General features: G+C 34.9%; 1 protein-coding gene across 6 annotated transcripts in view; it reads right to left on the bottom strand.

The window, feature by feature from the left end:
- ABCD3 (ATP binding cassette subfamily D member 3) overlaps positions 1-25,174 on the bottom strand; it is a 117,719-nt gene that overhangs the window by 76,602 nt on the left and 15,943 nt on the right. For 5 of the 6 annotated variants that reach the window (XR_004623315.1, XM_034653939.1, XM_019798264.2 and 2 more), the window contains exons 2-5: positions 18,494-18,530; positions 11,915-12,013; positions 8,113-8,201; positions 1,008-1,077 (exon numbers count right to left, since the gene is read on the bottom strand). Coding sequence is in view for 5 of the 6 variants with exons in the window: in XM_034653939.1 (XP_034509830.1) it covers positions 1,008-1,077; positions 8,113-8,201; positions 11,915-12,013; positions 18,494-18,530 (295 nt within the window). In the remaining variant the exon portion in view is untranslated. Of the gene's footprint in view, positions 1-1,007; positions 1,078-8,112; positions 8,202-11,914; positions 12,014-18,493; positions 18,532-25,174 lie in introns of those variants that run through there. The other variant, XM_034653941.1, reaches the window with a different exon arrangement.

The following is a 25,174-nucleotide window of genomic DNA, read 5'->3' as shown; positions in this document are numbered from 1 at the left end:
ATCTGTCCCCTTTGGATCCAAAGTAAAGAAGTGCTGACATTTATGTTTCTATCTTCTATTTCCTACTACAAGCACTACAACCCTAGACAATGAATCCTATTTGCATTTGTTAAAAAAATACTATAAATTTCATACCAACTAGTACCATTTCCAGATTATTTCTAGAGTCATCTTCTCTTTCCCAACATTTCATTAAAATTAATTCTTCCATAGTTCCAAACTCACATTTACATAAACATTTCCTCAAGAAAACAATGGTTGTCCACTGAATCTTCATCTTTTACTCACATCTACACTGCTTATCTCAAATTTTTTTAAAGTTCTAAAAGCCATGTACATGTATCCTCAAGCTTTATTAAATCTCTGACATATTTTCTAATTAGCTGGATTAGACAATCAAGTTTTTTTTCTCCCATTTTTATAATATTAAAATTCTTATAGTGCCAGTAAAATAAAGAACCAAGCTAAGAATATCACTTATGATTTAAACCAAACACTGACCTTTATCTTTCATAAATTCAGATAATAAATTCCAATTACACTTCAACTACATTAGTGGTTCAAGTTACTATGATAGTTTATGGCCTAAAGCAATGGTTCTCAATCAGGGTGATTTTGCCACCACACCTACCCACACCCCAGCCTCCTCGGGACATTTGCCAATGTCCTGGAGACATTTGGGGTTGTTAAAACTGGGGGAGGGGCATTACTGCCATCAAGTAGGATGCTACTAAACATCAGAGAAACCGTGGCCTAAAGGTTAGACCAAAACAACACATAGGGACACACCCACATATGTAGACAATGAAATAGAACCCAACCTAATTCCTTTTTTACTATCTAGGAGAAAGGTTTACATTGAAAAATTCTGCTCTATGTTATAAAACTAAACTTGAAATAAGAACTTAGTACTGTAAATCTTTAAACTTAAGAAGTAAAAATCTCAGAAGATTTTAGTAAGATCCAAATTTTTCCCTATGTAAAGATTTTTAAAGAATTACACTTACGAGAGGCATGGCAGCGATGAAGTTGAATAAGTATCTCTTGAAATCTTTCCTGCTACGACCAATGATACCACTGCAAACCACCACATGCAATGCATTAGTTGCAAAAGAAGCAATATTTAACACCAAGAAAACCTGTAAAGCTCTAAAATTACTCTTGGAAGTTTTTATTGACTCAAAAGAGTCAATAAGAAAAAAAGAGGCTGAAAAACATTTTCATGTAGAAACATGTTTCCAACTTTTGAAATTTGATCATTTTAAAGAGGCTTCTTGAAAATCACTCTATAAATGGCAAAATTAAGTTAACAATGATTTCCTTGGATCTTCCCTTTGTAAAAATGGTAATTTAAAAAAAGGCTTATGCTGCCACAAAAGGAGTGTAGATGGTGAAACAACCAACAACTTTCTAGAGCCAGCAATGGGTTACGATGGATGATATAAACTAGTATTTGTTTTGAAATATCTTAATATCCTGATTCTCATTTGTGTGAACTAAGGGCAGAGATAGCCTAATGAGAGATCAGCCAACTCTCACTGTAAAAGGTCAAGGGTAAATATTTTAAGCTTCTGTGGGCCAGAAGGTCTCAGTTCCCATTATTCAGTTCTGCTATTGCAGAGGAAAAACAGCCAAGAATGAGACTGGCTGCATCTTAATACAATTTTCCCAAACGGACGGCAGTGCGTTTGACCCGTGGAGCCTTATCTGCTGACACCAGGACTAAATCCTAAGTCCTCTCTAGCAGACTAGCGGGGTTCCTCAGAGCCTCAGAACGGTTCTCTAGAGGCTTCAGATCTGTTAACACACTTCAACTAGACCAACTCCTCTTTTACATTTTTAATTTATTTTATGCATTCTCTGTTTTAAAAATATCCATTAAGAACTTCTTTAAAGGACGCCTGGGTGGCTCAGTCGGTTAAGCGGCTGCCCTCAGCTCAGGTCATGATCCCGGGGTCCTGGGATCAAATCCTGCACTGAGCTCCCTGCTCAGAGGGGAGCCTACTTCTCCCTCTACCTCTGCCTGCTGCTCCCCCTGCTTGTGCTCCCTCTCTCCCTCTCTGACAAATAAATAAATAAAATTTTGAAAAAAAAAAAAAAGAACTTATTTAAAGTAAGAATTCTACTACTTTTTGAAAACCATTATATCATATAAGTAAAGGATCTCTGAGCACCATATATCTATGATCTAATAAAAAGATATAACTTATTTGTTCACATACTCTTTTTTCAAACAATGTTTATTAACATTCCCAAATGTAAGTAAAATATATTTGGAAAAACACTGCACTAAATGATTGAAACCTAGCTCCACATACAAAAAAATGATACAGTATATGATTCAGAAATAATCTGATTTTTATGAGGGAGTAGGTAAATAACGCCAAGTAACGTTAACTGCTCTTTGAGAGCAAAAAAGGTGCATGGTCAAATAAATTTGCGGAAACCTGGGTTAAACAAAGCTAACAAATGTCTTTATCAATGACCTTCTCGAACTCTTAATGTAACATGAAACTTGCGCATTAAAACTCTCTGAAAGGGTTCTGCAGCATGTATCATTTCCTCTGTCACAGCTGGCATTCCAAGAACATACTTTGGGAAATGCTACTTTATAGAATGACAGAAAAATTAATAGTCCATTTTTGATTAGAGGTGCTAAACAATTTTTTTAAATTTAAGTTGAACTAGAAAAAAGCTAAAATAGAACCACATAAAAATGTTGTTTCTAGAAATAAGAATACTGAAAACAAGAGCAATGAAGACAGTACAAAAAGTTTAGAGGTTTAGATTAAAATTCTTTGAACCAAACTTCACATAAAACCAAAGTGCTTTAGTACTGCCGAAGCTGTGAACCACACAGGATTACAGAACTTGGTAAAGCACATGCTGCCATTCAGCAATGGTTACCATTGGAGTAGCAGCTATAAACTTGAAAAATGGTTTCTTGAATAAAGCTTTATTTCTGCTTATTATTCCACTGCAAAAAAAAATAATAATAATAATAGTAAAGAGTAATTTTACAGTTTATATCATATTACTTCTAAAACATGTAAGGATCTTTATAAAAGATAATTTGGTGATATTTAAATGATTTTACAATGCCTTAGTCAAATGGGTGAAAATAAAACATATCTTTATAATTACATTATAGCAGCAACAAGGTATGAAGGATTCTCCTCTGTATCATGGAATTTCCAGTTTCTACCTTAAAGAAGGAGTCTGTCCTATTAAAATTTACCCATACTCCAAAGTCTTTAGCCACTGCTAACAAATAAGCCTAAAAGATGTAAAGGATATTAAAATGTACATTAAGGACCAAAACGAGTCGCTTTCAGACTTTTTTTTTTTTTTAGCAGGAACAGATGAATCTAAACATCTTTGTAAGAAGCAAAAAGGAAAAAACAGAAAAATAATTTTTTAAGATTTTATTTATTTATTTCACAGAGAGAGAGACAGCCAGCGAGAGAGGGAACACAGGCAGGGGGAGTGGGAGAGGAAGAAGCAGGCTCCCAGCAGAGGAGCCTGATGTGGGGCTTGATCCCAGGACTCTGGGATCACGCCCTGAGCTGAAGGCAGATGTTTTACGTCTAAGCCACCCAAGGCGCCCCAGAAAAATCAATTTATAATGTAGCTTTAGTAGCAGGTTAGAGCAATGTGTTATTTTTCAAATAACACTGTTCCAAATTACGAATTCACAATGTTTAAAAAAGTTAAATTTAACCAAATATCAAAGATCTCATATACAGAAGCTCAAAAATATTTATCAAGAAGAAAGTTAACAATTTACTTTAAAATGACTGTTTCAAAATTGATGAATACGGGTTAAGAGTATATGGAAGTGGGGTTCCTCGGTGGCTCAGTTTAAGTGTCTGTCTGCCTTTGGCTCAGGTCATGATCCCAGGGTCCTGGGGTAGAGCCCTGCACTGGGCTCCCTGCTCAGCGGGAGTCTGCTTGTCTCTCTTCCCCTCTCCACCACTCATGCTTGCGCTGTCTCTCTCAAATAAATAAATAAAATCTTTAAAAAAAAATTTTTTTAAAGAGTATATGGAAGTTCTTTGTAGTGTTTCTGCAACTTCTGTTGAGTTTAAATAGTATCAAAATAATGTTTTTTAGAATCTTTTAGTTTTTTGAGGGTTTTTTTTCATTTTTTTCTTTATCTCATATCTAAATTTTAAAACTGAGTACCCAACAAATTGATTAAGCTATCTAGTAGAATTACAAGCTGGCTCATGCTAGATAATAACCCTCCTCTTGTCCATCATCACCAGTTAATGTACCACCTACTCTTGCAATGCATTTTCTCCAGGGCATTAAGATGGTGAGAACATTAAAATCAGCATCTATTCAATTAAGGTTGGAAATCCCTAGTTTAGAAGAACAAATATTCTTTTGGATTACAAAAACATGAAATCACAAAATGTAAATAAAAGGAAAAAAACTTTAAAAAATAAAAAACTACTGTTCTATACTATAAAAAGGTTATGCAAGGTTCTTTATATGTAATATGTGACTTTCTACAGATACCTAATATGATGCTTATTGTGGATATAACCTGCGTATTTTGCTATTAACAATGCTATAGTTGGGGAGCCTGTATTTTTATTAACAGATATGGCACTTAGATAATAACGTCATCAAAGAAAAAATATAAAACTCTATAATCATGTGACAGGGCATACATGTCTTCTCTACATTATACAAAGGACTCAAATTACTTACGCGCGCAGCTCTATATATAAGCAGAACTTAGTAAATAAATCTGATCTTTCAAAGCTGATACGCTAGCAGCAACAAACAAACACCTCAATTATGTTTATGACAAACTTCTTAGACTTTGTTAGAGGATTCCTCACTAGGGCACACACACAAAAATGACCAGACTCTCTTTCTGAACACCATTCAGGGAGACCAGATAATCAATAAGCCCTCGACCTGGCTTCTAACGAGATTTTTAGCCCTTCACTTTTAAAGATGAATAGACAGGCAAGAGTGACAGACTTGAGGAAAGCCTCTAACATGAACAACAAAAATGAGAACAACAAAGGACCAAGGAAAAACAGAAACAATGCAGGAAGCTAAAGAAAAAAAAAATAAGTCACACACTTGCAAGAATGATTGCTCTAAAAATGAGCATCCACACAAAAAGAGAACTCTTGGAAATAAAATGATGACAAATACAAATTCACTGGATGATAAAGTAAAAAGAAATTTCCTAGAAGATAAAATGTCAGAGATGGAACAGTAGAGAAATCATAAGATAATCAGATGATCAGCCTAGGGTTCCAACACTCAAGTAATAAGGATTCCAGGAAAAATACAGAAAAAAATGGAGTGGAAGAATTTTTTAAAAGCACAAGAAAATTTCCCAGAATGCAGAATGAGTTTCTCAGTTGAAAAGAGCCCACCTAGTGCACAGCATAGTGGGGAAAATTCACAGCGACATTCAGGAAAATTCCTAAACACCACCAATACATCCACAATAAAAAAAAAAAAAAAAAAAAAAAAAAAAGAATCATAAAAGCTTCCACAGCAGGGTAAATACAGATCCATTGCTAAGGAAGAGCAAGCGGCACAGGAATGGGCCTCCACACCCAATATGGCAGCTAGACCAGAAGTGTTTAACCATAGCTCCACATTAGAATCACTTGGGATGTTTCAAAAACTAATGACTAATTGAATCAGAATCTCTAGGGGTGGGCACAGGTATTAATCGTTCTCAAAATTCCCCAGATGATTCTAATCATTCTGCAACCAAGGCTGAGAACTGCTGAGCGCTACAGAGGACAACAGGTGATGCTTTCAAAATTCTAACAAAAAATGATTTCCAGGTTGGAATCTATAAATATAGCTAAACTATCAATCAAGAGTTCAGGTCTCGAAAATTTACTTCCATTGTGCCCGTTCTCAGAAAAACACTGTACGTGCCATAATGAGAAAGTGAACTAAGGAAAAGGAAGACAAAGGATTCAGAAAACAGGTTATTTAACGCAAAAGAGAAAGATAAAAGAAATTCCCAAGATCATAATTAAAGCAAATTCAAACTGAACTGCTCTTTAGTGGATTTAAAGTGCAATCAATACAGATTAGGGCAGGAAGACAAGAAACTAACAAGAGGTATAGGGTAGGGTGGTAATAGACAAAAATCAAAAGATTACCTGGTGTGTATGACCATATTACAATACTGAGAAGATTTTACAGTGTTGTCAATAAGCTTGAGCTGAATTAGTAAGAAGTAGGAAAAGAACTAAGATACACAGACAAAAACTTGTAATATTTAAATGCCAGGAAAAACAAAAAGTTGTATATCAAAGAAACTACCAAAGTACAACATGTGGCTCAGTGGTGAACAGGCAAAATCATGTCAGCAATAAATTCTGACTTAACAAAAAATGCAATAAAATAACACAAGAGGATGAGCGTGGGCATGGGTAGGAGTGTTAAAGAGCTAATTCTCATCTTTCAAGGTAGGAAATAAATGTATACTCTCTAAAGCTGAAAAAACTAGGACAGTAACACAAGTTACACTGAAATGCAGAGGTAGAGATGAACAGTAAAAAAAAAAGAAAACAACTGGCTCTGGGAATGGCAGTTACAAGTGGAAGAATGGGGCACAGAACTGATGTGTTTTAAGTCCAGCAACACTATTTGATATTAAGCTGTGTTCATGTATTACTTTGGTTAGAAGAAAGAGGCAGGGCACTGACCACAGGTTTCAGGGAGACCTGTGTTGAATACAAGAGCCTACACAATTACACATGTTCTGAGGCATGTAGTTAGGGTTTTAATCCTATGCAAATAACTTTCTCTATTCTTCTAGAGAGATGAGTCAGAAAACATGTGCATAAAGCGTTCTTCCTCATCCTACAAATCCTGAGAAGCAAATCAAGAGTATGAGGGGGGGAAAAAAAACACCCTAATTCAAAATACGGGAGCAATAAAAAAAGTTTTCAAGTACTGTCATTCAAAAAGTTATTAAGCATTTTAAGAAATTTTCTGATAAGCTGTGGTCCATATATACAATGGAATATTACTCAGCTATCAGAAAGAATGAATTCTCAACATTTGCTGCAACATGGACGGCACTGGAGGAGATAATGCTAAATGAAGTAAGTCAAGCAGAGAAAGACAATTATCATATGATTTCTCTCATCTATGGAACATAAGAACTAGGATGGTCGGTAGGGGAAGAAAGAAAGGGATAAAGAAGGGGGGGTAATCAGAAGGGGGAATGACACGAGAGACTATGGACTATGAGAAACAAACTGAGGGCCTCAGAGGGGAGGGGGGTGGGGGATTGGATAGACCCGTGATGGGTAGTAAGGAGGGCACGTATTGCATGGTGCACTTGGGTGTTATACGCAACTAATGAAGCATTGAAATTTACATCGGAATCCGGGATGTACTGTATGGTGACTAACATGATATAATAAAAAATCATTAAAAAAAAAAAGAAATTTTCTGATAAAACACTGCATGCCAAGAAACAGAATTCCAAGAAAAATGTTTTACTCTGACATTCAAATTGGTATCATGAGGAATAAAATCTTTAACAGATAAATGTTAATATACCAACTGTTACTAGAAGTTTTTTAATTGAAAATTATCAATTATAGTGATAATATAGTATGTACAAAGACTATATGAAAAAAACATATAAAGCACTAACTTCAGAAATTGAAGGAAATGTCCACAAATTGTTTTTTTCCTTCTAATAAACATTCTTAATATGATTCTCTGAAATGCTTTGATATTTTCCCCAAATTATCTCATTAATTTTAGACATCCAACTTGGTGACTTTTTTAACCCCCGCTATAGCATTTATTATACTGCATTTTCATTTGTTTCCTTGTCCCTAACTCTCTATAAACTGTCAGCTCTGCAGGGCTTGGTACAGAGTCTCTCCTATTCACCAGTAGATCCCTATCACAGAGTAGCACGGTGCCTGGCACATGGGAGACACTCACTAAACATCTGTTAAGTCAATGAACAAATACGTAATTTGACTTAAGTATTTATACCTAATTGAGAATCTATTTCTTGTTTAAGATAATGTTAAATATGAGACAAATTAGTATTTTGTACATATAGGAGGAAGGTGAATAGAAAAGTACCTTTCAATGAGTGTCCCATTTTGAATCATCCAAACATCACAATATGTTCGAGACACCAGCATAACAGCAATAAGTACCAAATAACCTGTCTAAAATAAACCAGGTATAGTAAATTAAATAAATGCATTTTTAAAAGTTAAAAGAAACATTACCTTGGTAAAGATTTTTTATTTCTAAATTCAAATCTTTATTCTAGCTTTAATACAGTGGCTGACATTTTACCTATAGGCAATTTTTAAATATAATTTTAAAAGAATTTAAAAATATAATATAAATGAAAAAAGCCTTATACATCATCTAATCTAACTTTCACATCCAGAATTCAAAAGTGAATCCCAGGCAGGTCAAATGACTTGCTTACATACAGCAGTATAACTTAGATTACCTGAATCACAGTGTACTGTGATTGTCTTATATTTTTAATATAGAAGTCTAATAAAGAAAAATGACAGTAACTATTAATGTACAACTGAGCAAATACTGAAGGCTAAAATTGTGCCTAATGGAATAAATTTGGTTCAATTTGTTGGAAAAATCTCTAATACTTCCATTGCCCTCAATTTAGTGATTAAGGCAAGGTTAACATATAAAAAATAAGAAAACAGCATAGTAAATAAGTATATTTGCATCACTTCATGTGACAACTGACAGAACAGGAAGGCCTGGGTGGCAAAGGAGGGTTATGATGTTAGAAATACATTAAACAGACCAAGTAAAACAAAGGAGAGAATGAAGATTATGAGTGAAAAAAGATAAAGGATTTAATGAGAAATAGGAAATAAACTGAAATCATATGAATACCTATATTGCATATCCAGCAGAGTTTAGTAGTTTAAACTACTGCCAGCCTCTAGGTAGAACAAAATGTTAAAAAGTGTCATTTTGAGAACATTACTTAAGCAATGCTGTGGAAGATGGATTACTGAGGGGAAAAGACGAGAGGCTGAGTCAGGAGTCCATTCTCTCTCTGAGATGAGAACCTATCCTCCAACCTCTAATACACAAACACATTCAAAGCTGACTATACATAAATCTTCTAAATTGGAAGAATAATGACAGTAACATAGAAGCTAAAGTCAGGGAAGAGGGCATGTGGCAGCAGAGACATTTGTTGGATAATATATTTAAAGTCAAAGTTAATGGTCCTGAGTGACAACCACAACTATTACTTACGTAATTTTTGCAAAACAAATACTGCTTTTAAGAAAGGTGAAGGTACTAGAAATACAGCGCTTTAGGTACAGACGAACCAGGGAGTCATAAACACAGAATAATGAAGCCACAAGAAAAGACAATGTCAAAGAAAGCTTGTGTAACTGAGCAGTGACAGCTGCTACCCCAAAGTCTGCCAGAAAGCAAAGATCCCATCTTCCTACCCTAGCCACCCTCTGAAAGTTAAGTATTCAATTGGCAACAGAAGAACCTCTTAATTGTAATAAATACTATTTATAGATGTCACTTTAACTGCAATGTTAACTTTTAATTCAGATCTTAAATACAGTGTCAATCCTAAATTAATCATTTGACATATAAAGGTAACACTAGACAAGATTGTTTCTTTTTTCCTTCATTTTCTGTTCTCGGCTTAATTTATCCTTGAAATAAGTACCAACTTTACTTGTCTCACTTTAGCAAAATCTGGCAAACTTTGATTACTGACAATCCTGAAATGCCTTTCTACAAAGGATGTCCTTAGAATCACTATTATTTCCATGATTAATAGGTCTGTGGAATCTCAGAAACCAAAGATTTGCACTGATTTTGGCAGTCTCTCAGCTCATGATATATATGAACTTCCATATATCCATATGCAGTATTATCATTTCTCTATTTCCTAAATCAGTTAGTCTCTCTATCCCTGTCTCTCTATCTCTATCCCTACTTCCAATCTTCTGTGATTTCTATGAGAGTTTATTTCTAAGTGAAACCCCCAATGAACTGGAGTTAAACTTGGATTTTTATAATTCTCAAAGATCGTGTGTAAAATGACTCTGCAGGATGGCTAGGCCTAGAGAAAGCTGGGAGGTTGGCCAAGTTAGGCCCTAGTATCTCCCTTACTAACTCCCAGAGATCTATCCAACGTCTCACATTCATTTTACACTCAGCAAACCCCTGCTAAAAAGTCAAATGAGCACTGAACTGTTAACTGATTAACAGGGGAATTTACAAATCCTTCCAGAGAACCTTGTATTTTAAATAAGAATTCTTCAATCAGGTGGGTTGTAGAAAGAGAAAACTTCACCAAGAAAATAACAAGCAACAAGCTATTTTTTGTAAGTGTCTGTTTTTGTTGGGGTAAGGGGCAGGATGTCACAGACACGAGGTCATGAAAGCATAAGAACACAGAGCCTGACTACAAAATAGCAAGGACTCTTCTAAGCAGATGATAGTGAAAGAAAGGTCAAAGTCAGGTTGTGATTTACCCTACAAGAAAAAAGAAGACAAATGCTTTTATTAGGGTTTTAGAAAAAAGACTATTAAGAAAAAAGGAGAAGAGTCAAAAGGACCAATTAAGGGATTATGATAATCCAGGTAAGAAAACTATAGTGAGAACAGTAGGAATGGAAAGGGAGACTAAGAGAAAATCAAGGAAAAAACATTTAAAAATAAGGAAAGGAGCAGATTTAAAAGTCTCAATGAGATCTCATTTTTATTAAAATATGTGTAGACATCACATTACTGACAGAAGTTCTAAGTGAGGGGCTAAGAGGCACCAAGAAGAAAAAAAAAATCTATCCATATTTTCTAATTTTTCTTCAAGGGACACATATTATCTCTACCTTAGTAGGGGGAAAAATGTTATTAAATTATGTTTTAGAGGTTGATAAGGGTGGAATCCATAAGCCATGATGAAGAAATGAGGAGGAAAGAGAGCAAGTCTAGTGTGATGGGGAAATGTGTGTTCTCTTTGGGGATTACAGTGCTTTGGGAATATCTAATCTTTTTGTTGCTATTAATAGATTACAAGTCTAGTCTAATGGTTTTTAAAATTTGAACAATGGAAAACATTATATTTCAAGAAAATTAATTGGGCAGAGAAGATAAAAAAGGGGAGCTTCTTTGAAGTGAGACTAACAAACACTACAATATCCATGTTAAGAATGTTTGGAATGAAAAATGACCCAATACCAGTGGCTGAAAGGATGAAGTATGGAAGAGAAAGAGACAAAGGTGATGATATTTCTAGTTCTATAAAAGATGATTAAAGATGGAGAACACAGCATTATCTTATTTTTTAATCATTAAAAATACTCCTTAGATAATGATAAAGGTAATCTTGGTAAAAAGGCAAAGGAAAGGATAATAAAACTTTATTCCTAAAACCAGCTCACTTCCTGAAAATACTGGAGGAATTCATATATCATTTTGGGTATCTCAAAACATATTTAATCAAATACAAAAGAACAACCTTCAAATGTATTCCATGTCAATGTGACTTATGAACATCTCAATGTAATAAAAAGGTCTGTCTTTCTAAATTTACTCGTTTTTATTAACAGAATTTAGCTTTAATAAAACAATACCATTTAGGGTAGCTGCACTGAAGTACTCTAGTATCTCACATAAAATATAATGAAATACTATTTCATAAACAAGAGGGGACTATTTAAAATCTGGCACCAAACAACAAGGGTACTTGCAATGATAATAGATAATTTAAAGAAAAAAAACTTAGTAGTGTTCATTACCTACACAAAAAACATTTGATCTGCAGTATAACAAAAGCTTTATAATTTCATTGTTCTGATCTCATGTAACCTTAAAAGTTAAACACTTAACATTATAATTTCTTAAGACTTACCTCCTTACAAAATGTTCTAGGAACCATGATTTTCAGAATCCGTGTGAGTCTTAAAAAAAACACCTTGTCCACCACAGCTCGCTCTTTTTTCCCCTCTTTCTACATTAAAACAAAAAAAATAAGATATTTATAACAAGTAATATTAAAGAACCACATTTCATCTAAGTCAGTAATAATAACTATCAAAATGAATATTGCATTTAGGGAATGCAAATTTGCACTGCTCTTCAAACATGCTTTCAAGAAAATAAGATGTTATCAAAAACTAAATAAGGAAATGAGAAGTTCTGGGGCCACGTGAATATCTGGGAGAAGAATACCACAAGCAGAAGAAACAGCAAGTGCAAAATGCCAAGGAGAAAGCTCACTGAATTGCTTGCGGAGCAACAAAATGGCGAATAGGGCTGGAACTATAAGCAAGGGATAGTAGCAGAAGATGAGATCAGAGAGACAACTAAAAAATGATCAAGTACTTACTAACTGTTTATTATCCACTCCCTGATTAAAAGCAGAATGTTTTTAAAATCCTGAACAGGAATTTTCCTGATATTAATTACTGGAAACATTTAGATTCCTACATTTACCATTTCCAATATAAAATCTACCAATTCACACTCTCTTCCTCATAAACTCAAAGACAGACAAGGTTTCTTTACTCCTACAGTTCACATTGTAGCAGGAGAAATACAGATAAAAATAAACCAATCAATTGTTACAGATACAGTAGGCAGGGCTATGAGAAAAATACTGATTCAGACGGGATGACAAGCAAGAGTTCTTTGGGGAGGTGATATTTAAGCTGAGACGTAAAGTGAAGCCATGTGATAACCTCGGGGAAGGAGGGTAGTCAAGCACAAAAACCAAGTGTTGAGAATGAAACCAGTGCACACACTGAAGAGCAAGACAGAATTGCTAAAACAAAGAGAATAAAAATGAGAGAAGGCGAAGAGGTTGACAGGGCCTGTAAAAGACAGACTCCTGAAAACATTTTAAGGATTTAGAGTTTATTTAGTCAGTGTAGCAGTAACACACTGAAGGAACTTAAGAACAGTAATTAATCTTATCACCCTCAGACATTTCTTCATTTTGAAGGAACAAGAAAAAGTGAGATGAATTGGGTATGGTAGAGACTATTTATTTTATTACACCTGAACTGTTCAGAAGAACATACAGGAGAAACTTCATGCAACAGGCAACACACACAAGAAGGATCTTAACCCCCCTACCCAAACCCTCCCCCAACTCCCATAATCACAATTCACTTATTTGTTAACTACTATGCTCTTGATAAATACCCATGGTATAGTAAATTCTATCATTATATAAACTTTAGTGTAAATGCATTTATCTAAGATGAGGAACCTGAAATGAGTGGTTTGTGTACTAAATTAGAATAATAATAAGCTACCATCTATATGTCAGACATCGTACTAAGTACTATATATTTATATAACCCTAACAGGCACTGAGTGCATTACAGAATCACAGATCAAGAAAGGAAGTCTGAAAGCACTGTGTTTGCAGAGCTAGATCAGGAAGACTAAGACAGGTAAGAATCAGCCTGTACTGTAACTGTCAGAACAGAGTTCAGAAACCTCATGAAGGTTGCAAACCTCATCCTACTGAATTAGAGGCCCAGTTTACTTCATTCACACATGCATGTGCTCCCTCATTCATTCAATAAATATTCATTCAGTCCCAGGCACTGTTCTGAATTATGGGAACATACCAGAAACTAAAACAGACCAAAAGCGCTACTCAGAGTCTATTTACTTCAGCTAGCCTATTCTCCTCAAGCCAAACCCTACAGCTTCAACCAAAATCCCCCCATCTACATCCCCAAACTGAGAAAATACAGGAAGAAAATAAAGACAAGGCAATAAATACCATCTACCTTTAAAAAAAAGAAAGTTAAACTTCTACTCTCAAGCTTTTCCTATCACTGCCTCCCTACCTCACCCCACTGCACATGTAATGAACACCCCTGAATAGACAGAGTAATAATAAATAAAATGGCCATCTTCTGACTTAACTCCTAAATCATAAGCTGTCCGAAAGCCTGACTTGATTTCCATTACATTTCAAGCCATGAAGGAACTGCATATATATTCCCTAAAGTCATCACAGCATATTCTGCAAAGAAACACCTGGACTAGAGGGCTGGCTCAGAAAGGCTGAAGAAATACCATGACACTCAACCATTCCCAACACATAATAAAATTCATATCTGAAACCAATCTAAAGGAGAGTACCTACAGAGACAGTACATTTCATAAGCACTACTAGCCTCTCCAACGAATTCATTTTAATTTCACAACTGACTTCCCCCACCTGTGAACTTTCCAGTATTTCTTAAAAAAATACAAAAAACACTTTGAGGATATAAATTTGAAATGTAAACTATAGAAAAAGCAAACCATTAAAGACCATTTAAATAGTTAAAGAAATAATGCAACCAGAAAATAATGTACCTAACATTCAGGAGGCAACAAGGTCAAAGGGCAAAGAGAAGTTCCTATTGATGTTTCAATCAACTTAGAAAGGTGAGATGAACTAGAATGGACTGAAATAGATGTTTGAAACAACAAATAAAATAAAAGGTCATATGGCGCTGACAAGAGGATAAGCATTCCTGTGTATTATTGGAGAAAGTGTAAATGAACACAACTATTCCGTAGCATCTATAATAGCACCTATCAAAGTGTAAAACATACAGACTGTAAAATAACTCAGCAAATTTACTTTTAGGAACTTATCCTACTGGCACGCCTGCACACATGTCTAAACACATAAATGAAAAACATTTATATGCTGTTTATATTATCATAAAAATCAAAAACCTAAATGTGCATCAATAATGAGATTATATAAACTACAAAATGTATGCAATGAAAATTCTACACAATTATAAAAAAGGAAGCAGCTCCTATTCATAAAACAAAATCCTATAGAACTGTTAAATTAACTAGATCTACAGCTACCAACACAGACATTAACATAGGATCTAAAAAATATGCTGAAAGAAAAGATACACCATGATTCCACTTATAAAATTTAATATGCAAAATAATTCTACCTATATTGTTTATGAAGATATACATACATACACACACCCCATCAGTATAAAATATGCATGGAAATGCTAAATTCCCCATCTGAGTTTATAGTGCCCCAGAAACCCAGCAGTGTTTACCTTTATATATTTTGAATTTTATATTACGTATACTGCCATCAAAATTAAGTATTTTTAAGTCAACTATCTCTTTATACTACTGTCTAACTCTCTTAAATCTTCCTCTCCTTCCTAAATCTCAAGTCTTGTGAAAACTGTACCATCTCACTAAACATTATAAAAACTTTCAATGAAAAAAAATCCCTTTTTAACTGCCTCCCCTCATAAATAACACATTCACTTTAGAAAAATTAGAAAATTCTGATGAGCAAAAAATAAGGAGCCTATACCTACCATTTAGAGATACTAACTATATCTGGCACATATCTTACCAGATTTCACTTTAGCATATGTGTATATGTGTATGTGTGTTCACTTCCTATAAATTTTGCAAATGTTGTATAAGTGTGCATATGGTATTATATCTTTTTGTCCAAAATTTAATCTAACCTAAAGTTATCTTGCTCATACTATACAATGAGCAAATAAGTATATGCTAAAAAAAAAGTTGTACAAAAAATGAAGAATTTTAAAAATCAATGAATGAATTTAGCTTACTGACAAGTTTTAATGATGTCCTAAAACTTGAAGATATGATAATATGCAGATGGTAGATATAACTAAGAAAATAAAGGTTTGATTACTCAGATATAATTTAGATATGAGAGATTATGAAGATGGAGATATGCCAGACAATAAGATAAGCATGCCTTGTCCCACTTTTCAAAGCCAGAGAAAAAGATCACAGAAACCAAAGAAAAGCATTTTGATATCAATCTCCCGGATATTCAAAGAATAGGCATTATATGGAGGATTTGGCAAGATTTAAGAAACACTAATCACTAGAAGCTGGCATGAGTTTCCAAGGAATAAGTCATGTCTAACTCTTCCCATTTTCTTCTTTTTAAGGATATTATACTAGCATATTAACTAACATGTATATTGTAAGCTCCACAGGGGTAGGGAATTACATTTATATCTGCTATACACCCAGAGCCAAGACCAATAACTAGGCATATATGAAAAGCTCAATCAATATTTGTTGAGAAGACTGAATAAATGAATTAATAGGGGCGCCTGGGTGGCTCAGTTGGGTAAGCATCTGCCTTCGGTTCAGGTCGTGATCCCGGGGTCCTGGGATGGAGTCCCATATCAGGCTCCCTGCTGGTCGGGGAGCCTGCTTCTCCCTCTGCCCCTCTCCCCTTGCTCATGCTCTTTCTCTCTCTCTCTAATAAACAAATAAAATCTTTAAAAAAATAAATAAATGAGTTAGGAATGATGTTTCTTAGGAAATTACTATGGCCCTCAATAAATAAATATGAACCAGATTTTGCTATAGTTGGATATAACCACAGCCAAGTAAACCATAACCAAAAATAAGCAAACAAACAAAGATTAAGAGACGCCAGAGTAATTTCCTCAGTCCTTTACACAGTCAATACTATCAGCAATTGTGAGGAAAATAGAGAAGGCCAACTGAAATTATGGATAATGCCTTCTACCTAACATACTAGACGTTAGAATTACATTCAAAATTACACTAACGGTACACACATACTACAGTATAGACTAATAGTATAGATCCAATAGGCTGCCATATATAGGAATAAATCAATGTTTATTCAAAAGAAACCAACTGAGTTACTATACGACCCAGCAATTCCACTCCTAGGTATATACCCAAAAGAAATGAAAACACAGATTTACACAAAAACTTGCACATTAATGTTCATAGCAGCCTTATTCGTAATAGCCTAAAAATGAAAACAGGGGCGCCTGGGTGGCACAGCGGTTAAGCGTCTGCCTTCGGCTCAGGGCGTGATCCCGGCGTTATGGGATCGAGCCCCACATCAGGCTCTTCCGCTATGAGCCTGCTTCTTCCTCTCCCATTCCCCCTGCTTGTGTTCCCTCTCTCGCTGGCTGTCTCTATCTCTGTCAAATAAATAAATAAAATCTTTAAAAAAAATAAAAATAAAAAAAATAAAAATGAAAACAACCTAAATTTCCCTCAACTAATAAATGGATAAATGCAGTAAATCTATACAAAGTAATATTATTTGGCAATAAAAAGGAATGAAGTACTGATACATGGGACAACACAAATGAACCTTGAAAAACATCAGGCTAAAGTGAAAGAAGCCAGTCACAAAAGACCACATATTACCTCTTTTTATATCATATGTCTGAAACAGGCAAATCTTAGAAACAGAAAGCAGATTACTGGTTACTAGGGGCTAAGAAAAGAGGGTAATGAGGAGTGATTGTTAACAGGTATGGAATTTCTTTTTGGGGAGATGCAAATTTTCTAAAATTAGTTAGCCACACAACTCTGTGAATATACTAAAACCAGTGAATTGTATCCTTAAATGGATAAATTTTATGGTCTTTGAATTATATCTCAATAAAGCAGTTATTAAAAAAGAAAGAAAGAAATCAACTGATGAATACAGATGTAGGCAATCTGTAAGCAGAGTTGTTCATCAGAAAGATACCTAAGTGTTATAATTTACCATAACTTAACTCAATGTAAACAGCAATTAGGGCTAAAGAAATAAAAGCAATTGTAGGCTGAATCTCAGCAATATGGCTTTCATAACAAGATATGTAATAATGCTGATGTATTCCATGCTAGTCAGACCACATCTGGACAACTATGTTCTAATCTAAGAATAATGTCTAGAGAAACTAACCAGTATAGGTCCAGAAGAATGTATACGGAATTGAAAAAGGATTGGAAACAACAGGTTAAGAAATGAATGAAGGAATGAGAGGTTGCTTAGCATGGAAAAAAAGATTCATTAGATAAAACTATCTTCAAACAATATGAGAGTCAATTAGAGAAAACAGAGCAGGCCTGTCTTGTGCGGCTATAAAAGACCAAATAGAATCAATCACTAAGAGGGCAGAGGGGAAGATTAATCTCATCATGGGCTAGAACTAATACAGTAATGGCTGCCTCCTAGGTGGTACTTCTCATCAAATGAACAGATTGAAGTAAATACTAGAAGTCACCTATCAAGGAATCCTATTTCAAAAAGAATTGCTATAATATACAGTGGAGTGAAGATAATAGTTAAGTTCCCTTCTAATTCTAAACTTACATGATTTTATTCTAATTCAAAATTATGTAACAAGGGGCGCCTGGGTCACTCAGGTGACTGAGCTTCTGACTCTCGGTTTCAGCTCAGGTCATGAACCCATGGGTCTGGGACTGAGCCCCTAGTGGGGCTCCACACTCAGTGGGGGAGTCTGCTTGAAAATTCTCTCCCTCTGCCTCTCCCCCTACTCGCCATGCATGGGCACTCTTTCTCTCTCTCTCTAAAATAAATAAATCTCCAAAAATTATGTAACAAAATAAATAAAATAAATACATGAAATCCCAAAGAGTTGAGTAGTCAGAATTTTACCTCATTGTTCTGCAATGGTGGTTTCCCATTTTTCTTACTGTAGAGAAAAGAAAAGAGAGCTTTATTTGCAAACTGTTCCCATCATAAAAATTATTTCAAGACATCAGAAGAATATATCAAATTCTCCAAATAAGTTCCTTCTTTTTCATATCATACAGATAGAATATATTAAATATAATAGTCCAGTTGTCCCTTACTCAGTATTTATAGAAAGTGCTCAATAAATATTAACTACTACTATATCAAGCATTATATTAATTTTTAATACACACACACATTCATTTTACAAATTTCCCCATGGACAGGTGAAGTCTATTTCTCTATCTTTGAATCAAGGATTGGCCATGTGAACTGCTTCGGTCAATGGGATATTAGCAAACTGATGCAAGCGATGGCTTGAAAAATGTTTGTACACCAGGCCGTCTCTCTTGCTGCTGGGAATTTTCTCCTAGCCATGTGAGCAATCTGAGGTTAGTAGCCTAGAGGAGGAAAGACCATGTGTCATTCCACATTACAAATAAAAAACTGGCTTGTTAAGTAAGTGGTGTGGTTCATGCCACTCAAAGTGATTAATTTGGCAATTATACCCAGGTCTGACCACTAATCCAGGTTACCTCCCTAAACAATAAAATAACCAGGCTTAGGTTCTTTTTATAACACACTACTATAGCACCCTATGCTTCTATACAACACTGATCACATTTTAAATCTCCTGTTTGATTGATATTTCCTCCCAGTACATCAGTTTCATGAGATGAGGAGCTATTGCAGGTTGGTCTCTCCAAAGTAGACATGAGGTGGTGCTTGGGATACTAAAATGTTTCCTGGGGATCAACACCTATGAAAGGAAGGCAAGGAAAGCTGAAACTGTGACGCAGGCCCAAAAGAATTTCAATCAATCAGCCAGGAAGCCCTGTAGCAAGTACTGTCTATCAGAGTGCTCTGTGAAGGGTTGAAACAGCCAGGTCTTTTTACCTTTATCTTGCTCAGTCTACAAATCCATGCTACTCCAGGGAAGTCATGAGCTCAGGGAAGGTGGCTCTGCAACTAAGGCAGACCCTAAGGTGTGTCTAGAGGGGGTTACCTGGTGGTCCAACTCCTCTCAGCCGGACAGTAGGCCCTTCTTCGAAGGGAAATCTGGGTAGCACACCTTCATGTCTACTCTTAGGGGCATATATTATTCAACCCTCCATGTTCAACACTTAGTTGAGCTCCAACAATCTGTAGAATGAACACTTTCAATAATAAGATACCAGGTTACTGAACGAGGCTAGAAAGCCAAACTTAATTACAATTCAATAGATGCTCTTATTCTAAGAGTGCTTGGGTTTATTATTTTTTTCTATTTTTAATTGTATTACAGGATTATTTATCTGTTTTACAGTTTTATGAGATTGTAAAACTGTTTCAGAAAATGCCTTTATGTATGTTCAGGCATATGCAGTTAATTATGAGCCCTTTTATAAGGCTTTCTGAATTCCTCTTTTTAAAGAATTCTTTAATGTTTTCCATGGATGTTCTCAATACTGAAGACACGAGCTACATAAATATATGTAGATCATTTAGGATAAATGAGAATAGTATGCTAGAATCCTAATTATTGAGTTACATTTTTCCCCTGGAAATGTCATGCTAAAGACTGGACAGAAGTTAATTTACTTCCAAAAACATGACCTACTAGTAGGCAGATCCAATTCTAACAAATATTCAGTATTTTCCTTTTCTTGATTTTTATCCCATGAAATTAAAAAAGGCTCAACAACAAACAGACATGTCTTCTATTCTTACGTATTCCTTTTGGCTATTGAAAAGATCAATTTATCAGCTAAGTACATTAAAATAAAGGTATTCAACATGTTCAAACTATATTGCTGATTTGCACACTAATGGCAAGATTATCTGTAATATCTACAACAATCATTAATCATCAGTTGTCTTGTTACACTTCAGGGTATAACAAAATTCATTTAAAGATAATATATATATTACATGTTAAATAAAATTTTTATAAAAATAGCTATATTTCCCCAAACAAAAAATTTTGTAAGGAAAGTAGCACTGTTTTATGTAAGGAAAGTAGCACTGTTTTATATTTTAGAAAATCTCATGTCTGACTTAATATGGGTTCTCATACTAGAGTCTGCATTCTTTCAATCTATTATGACGGAGACAGGTAGTTGTAAAACAGGAGTATTTTCATAATTGTGGATATTCTTTCTTGGTACTATAATGTTACAGCGCAGTCTGAAATCCTATCAATGAACTTTGTACCCTGTACAATAAAATCCACTGGTCTATATTATATTACACTTCCAGTGGATCTTTTATCCATGTAAAATTTTGTAATATGCATTAGTCTTTTGGAAAATAATGATTCCGGATGCCTGGATGGCTCAGTCATTAAGCGTCTGCATTAGGCTCAGGTCATGATCCCAGGGTCCTGGGATTGAGCCCCGCATGGCATCCCGCATGGCATCCCACATCGCATCGGGCTCCTTGCTCAGCAGGGAGCTTGCTTCTCCTGCCTGCCACTCCGCTGCTTGTGCATGCTCTCTCTGACAAATAAATAATAAAGAATATCTTTAAAAAAAAAAAAGGAAAATAATAATGATGAGTTGTGTAGTAGACTTTCCAAATGTAATATACTTGACTACGCAATATTTTTAAGACTTATATTTGTTAATACTGCCTATCTCATCAGAAAAGTCTTAACCATTAGGAAGCTTTCAAGCTCATGGTGGCAGAGACAAGTTTTCCAAATTCTAATTTTCACTTGAAGCTTAAATTGTAACATTAGCAACAAACACTGCTGTTTTTCCTTGAAGGCACTACAAGAGAATGTCTGCAATATTCAAGGCCGAATAACTACAGTTATTAAGTCATTCTTTCAAGTAAAAATGATGTTCCACAAAAAGAAAAAAAAAAGTGGCTAGTTTAGCTCAGAATTCAAATAAAGACAAGTGCATTCCCTCAAGACAACCTCTGCCTTTTGGTATACTGCAAGAAGTGCATTGTGCCAACTTCCCCTTTTTCTTTGGCACACACATTATAAAAAAGACAAGACCAATAACCAACATTTATAAAAAGTATAGGACGGGAGGAATTTATCCAAGAAATGGAAGATCAGGTTCACATTTGAAAATCAATCCATAATTCATCCATATTAACAGTCTAAAAAAAAATAACCGTATGATCATATCAATAGATATACAGAAAAGGCCTTTGCCAAAATCTAACACCTATCATCATAAAAACTCTTACCAAACTAGGAATGAAAAGGAACTTCTTCAATCTGATAAAGGACATCAACAAAACCCTACAGCTATTGGGCACCTGGGTGACTCAGTCAGTTAAGCATCTGCCTTTGGCTCAGGTCATGATCTCAGGGTCCTGGAATTGAGCCCCTGTCCGGCTCCCTACTCAGTGGGCAGTCTGCTTCTCCCTCTCCCTGTACCACTCCCCCAACTCGTGCTCGCACTCTCACTCTCAAATAAATAATCTTAAAAAAAAAAAACCCTACAGCTATCATCATACTTATTAATGAAAGACTGAGTCTCTGTGATCCAGAATATGCCAAAGATAGCAAGTCTCACCACTTCTATTCAATACTGTTATTGGAAAACACAGTGCAAAAAGGTAAGAAAAATAAATAAAAGGCACACAGAATTGAAAGGAAGAAGTAAAACTACCTTTATTGCAGACTCTATAAACATCTATGTAGAAAATCCTAAGGAATCTATAAAAAAGCTAAGTGAGTTCAGACAGGTTCCAGGATACAACATCTATACACATATACCAATTGTATTTCTACACAGAGGAAAAGAATAACTGGAAATTGGAATTTTAAACATATCATTTACAAAAGCACCCAAAATATTAAATATTTCACAATAAATTTGGAAAGAAAAAGAAGATGTACAAGACCTACATACTGAAAACTATAATACACTGCAGAGAAATCATAGCTGACTAGATAGAGAGTTAAAACCTGGAAACAGTCCAAATGTCCGCCAACAAGCAAATGAACTAAAAAATTGTGGCATATCCATAAAATGTACTCAACAATTAAAAAAAACAATTGATACACACAATGCAGATGAATCTCAAAAGCATTATGCTGACTGAAAGTAGCTAGACAAAAACATATATAACATATGATTCCACTTATGAAATTCTAGAGCAACCAAAACCAATCTGTAGTTATAGAAAGCAGATCAGTGGTTGCTTCAAGCTAGAGGCAGGGAGAAGACTGACTAGAAAGGAGCCATAAGGGAACTTTGGGGTGATAAAATGTTCATTCCCTTGATTATAGTAATTGTTTCACAGGTGTTACATGTCAAAACTCACCAAGTTGTGTACTTTAAATATCAGCAGTTTATTATATATCAATAATGTCTCAATAAAGTCTAAAAAAAACAAAAAACAAAAAACAACCTAGGGACGCCTGGGCGGCTCAGTCGTTAAGCATCTGCCTTCGGCTCAGGTCATGATCCCAGGGTTCTGGGATTGAGCCCCACATCTGGCTCCCTGCTCAGCGGGAAGCCTGCTTCTCCCTCTCCCACTCCCCCACTTGTGTTTCCCTCTCTCGATGGCTTTCTCTCTGTCAAATAAATAAATAAAATCTTTAAACAAACAAACTAGCTGAAACCTAAGAAAGACTTTATCCTAAGAACATAACAGAATGTTATGTTTTGTTAGTTCTTTATTTTTGGAAGAGGTGAGGGAGAGGGAGATGGAGTTAACTAGTTCCTTAGTACTGCCAGCAAAACGTAAAATTAATAGGCAGGAACTTCCCCTAAAGATGAGAGGAGACAACTATAAGACTAGGAAAAAGAAATTTTCCAAAAATTAAAATAGAGAAGTTTTTAGATAAGAGCTTTTAGACAAAGTAAAAAAGGAAGAACACAATTCTGAAAACTTTAATCAGAATTTAGTTAACCAGAACAGTAATTCTGACCCTAACACTTTTCTCACCTAGTTCATTCTAGGTAAACTAGGCCAGTATTTCCTAGAGTTGGGGTAATGTATGAACCTCTTCTGAAGGAAAAAAAAAAAATCTTACAGATACTACTATTGCCTTAAATTGGTGCTTCCTTAAATATGTATAAGCATGAAATTAAGCATAAACTACTTTTTTTTTTACAGCTCTTCTACACATTTATCATTTAAAAAACAGGCCAAAAGTTTTAAGGACAATAAAAATGGAATCAACATTCATTTAAAGTGATAGGTGAAATAACATTGCTAGAACTAATCACCAATGCTGGGGTAAAAGAATAGAAAGAATTATTTATTCCAGCTGATGCCCAAGATTTTTTTATAATCACTATTTTTCTTTTGTAAACAATGAATTGGTTTTAAATCACTGCTTCATTAATGTTGATGAGATAATCAATTTATTAGTATATTCCAAAACAAAATTCTAAAAATTAAATAATGAATTATTCAATGACTACATCTGAACTTACTTTTCCATCCCAAATCTATTCTTCCATTTTCTCATACTGAACCGGGGCCATAACTCAGTGAATGTACCTTCATCTACACAACCACCTGAACCACAAACTTGGAAATTATTCTTAGGTATTTTCCCTTTCTCATACTCTTCATATCCAATTGCTCACTATGCTCTTCTTCTCATCTCTGTTGCCGGGACTTCAACTTCGGCCATCAAAATTTCTCACATAAACTACTATAATTATTCCACCTGCTTTCTAAGTAGTTTCCTTAACATCTCTAACCTCTTTCAATTCACTTCCACAGCCATATCAAATATTGTATGTATGTGTATGCACAGCACCCACTCAACTGAGGTCAATTAGTGCCCAGAGGTGAAGACCTGAACATAGGCAGCAGTCCTGGGAATGGAAAAAAAGACACAGGAAAACTGCCAGAAATGACAGGGTGAGGGAGGAGATCGGCACTGGGACCTACAGCTGACCCTTAACAACACAGGTTTGAACTGTACGGGTCCACTTATTTGCAGATGTTTTACAGTACAGGACTGTAAATGTATTTTTCTTATGATTTTCTGAGTAATAGTTTCTTTTCTATAGTTTACTTTATTATAAGAATACAGTACATAAGATATATAACACACTAAATAAGTGTTAATGTTTACGTTATCAGTAAGGCTTCTGGTCAGTTAACAGTAGGATATTAGTTGTTAAATTTGGGGAGAGTCCAAAGTTATACACAGACTGTCAGCTGTGCAGGGGTTCAGTGTCCCTAAACCCTACATTGTTCAAGATTCAACTGAACATGGAAATGAGTACAGAAGAGCACAGACTTTAAGAACTGTGTAATGATAGAGGAGGTATTAGAACCCATCAGCTCCAAACTGATGCCATAAAAGGCAAAGATCATTTTCCTAGGGTTTCACAAACAATTTACACCAAGTGAGTAGAGGACAGTGATTCCATTAACTACAAAAAGAATAACAGTAGTAAAAGCATTTAAGGGAAATAATAATTGGACTCATTGTAAACTTGTTCAATTTCAAGTCCCAGTGAGATAACTATATGGAATCGTCCAGAAGACAATTTTTTAAAAGTTTAGATTTGAAGTACAAGAGATGTTGATTTGAAAGGCATTAACACAACAATGATGTGGACATATAATAATATAACATATAATAATATTTAGGAAACAAAACATGGCATCTGAAACATGAGTCTTCCA

Source organism: Ailuropoda melanoleuca, chromosome 2, assembly GCF_002007445.2.
Source record: "Ailuropoda melanoleuca isolate Jingjing chromosome 2, ASM200744v2, whole genome shotgun sequence".
In the NCBI taxonomy this organism is placed as follows: Eukaryota; Metazoa; Chordata; class Mammalia; order Carnivora; family Ursidae; genus Ailuropoda; species Ailuropoda melanoleuca.
Note: the sequence above shows the minus strand (reverse complement) of the source record. Positions and strands in the feature narration are given on the sequence as shown.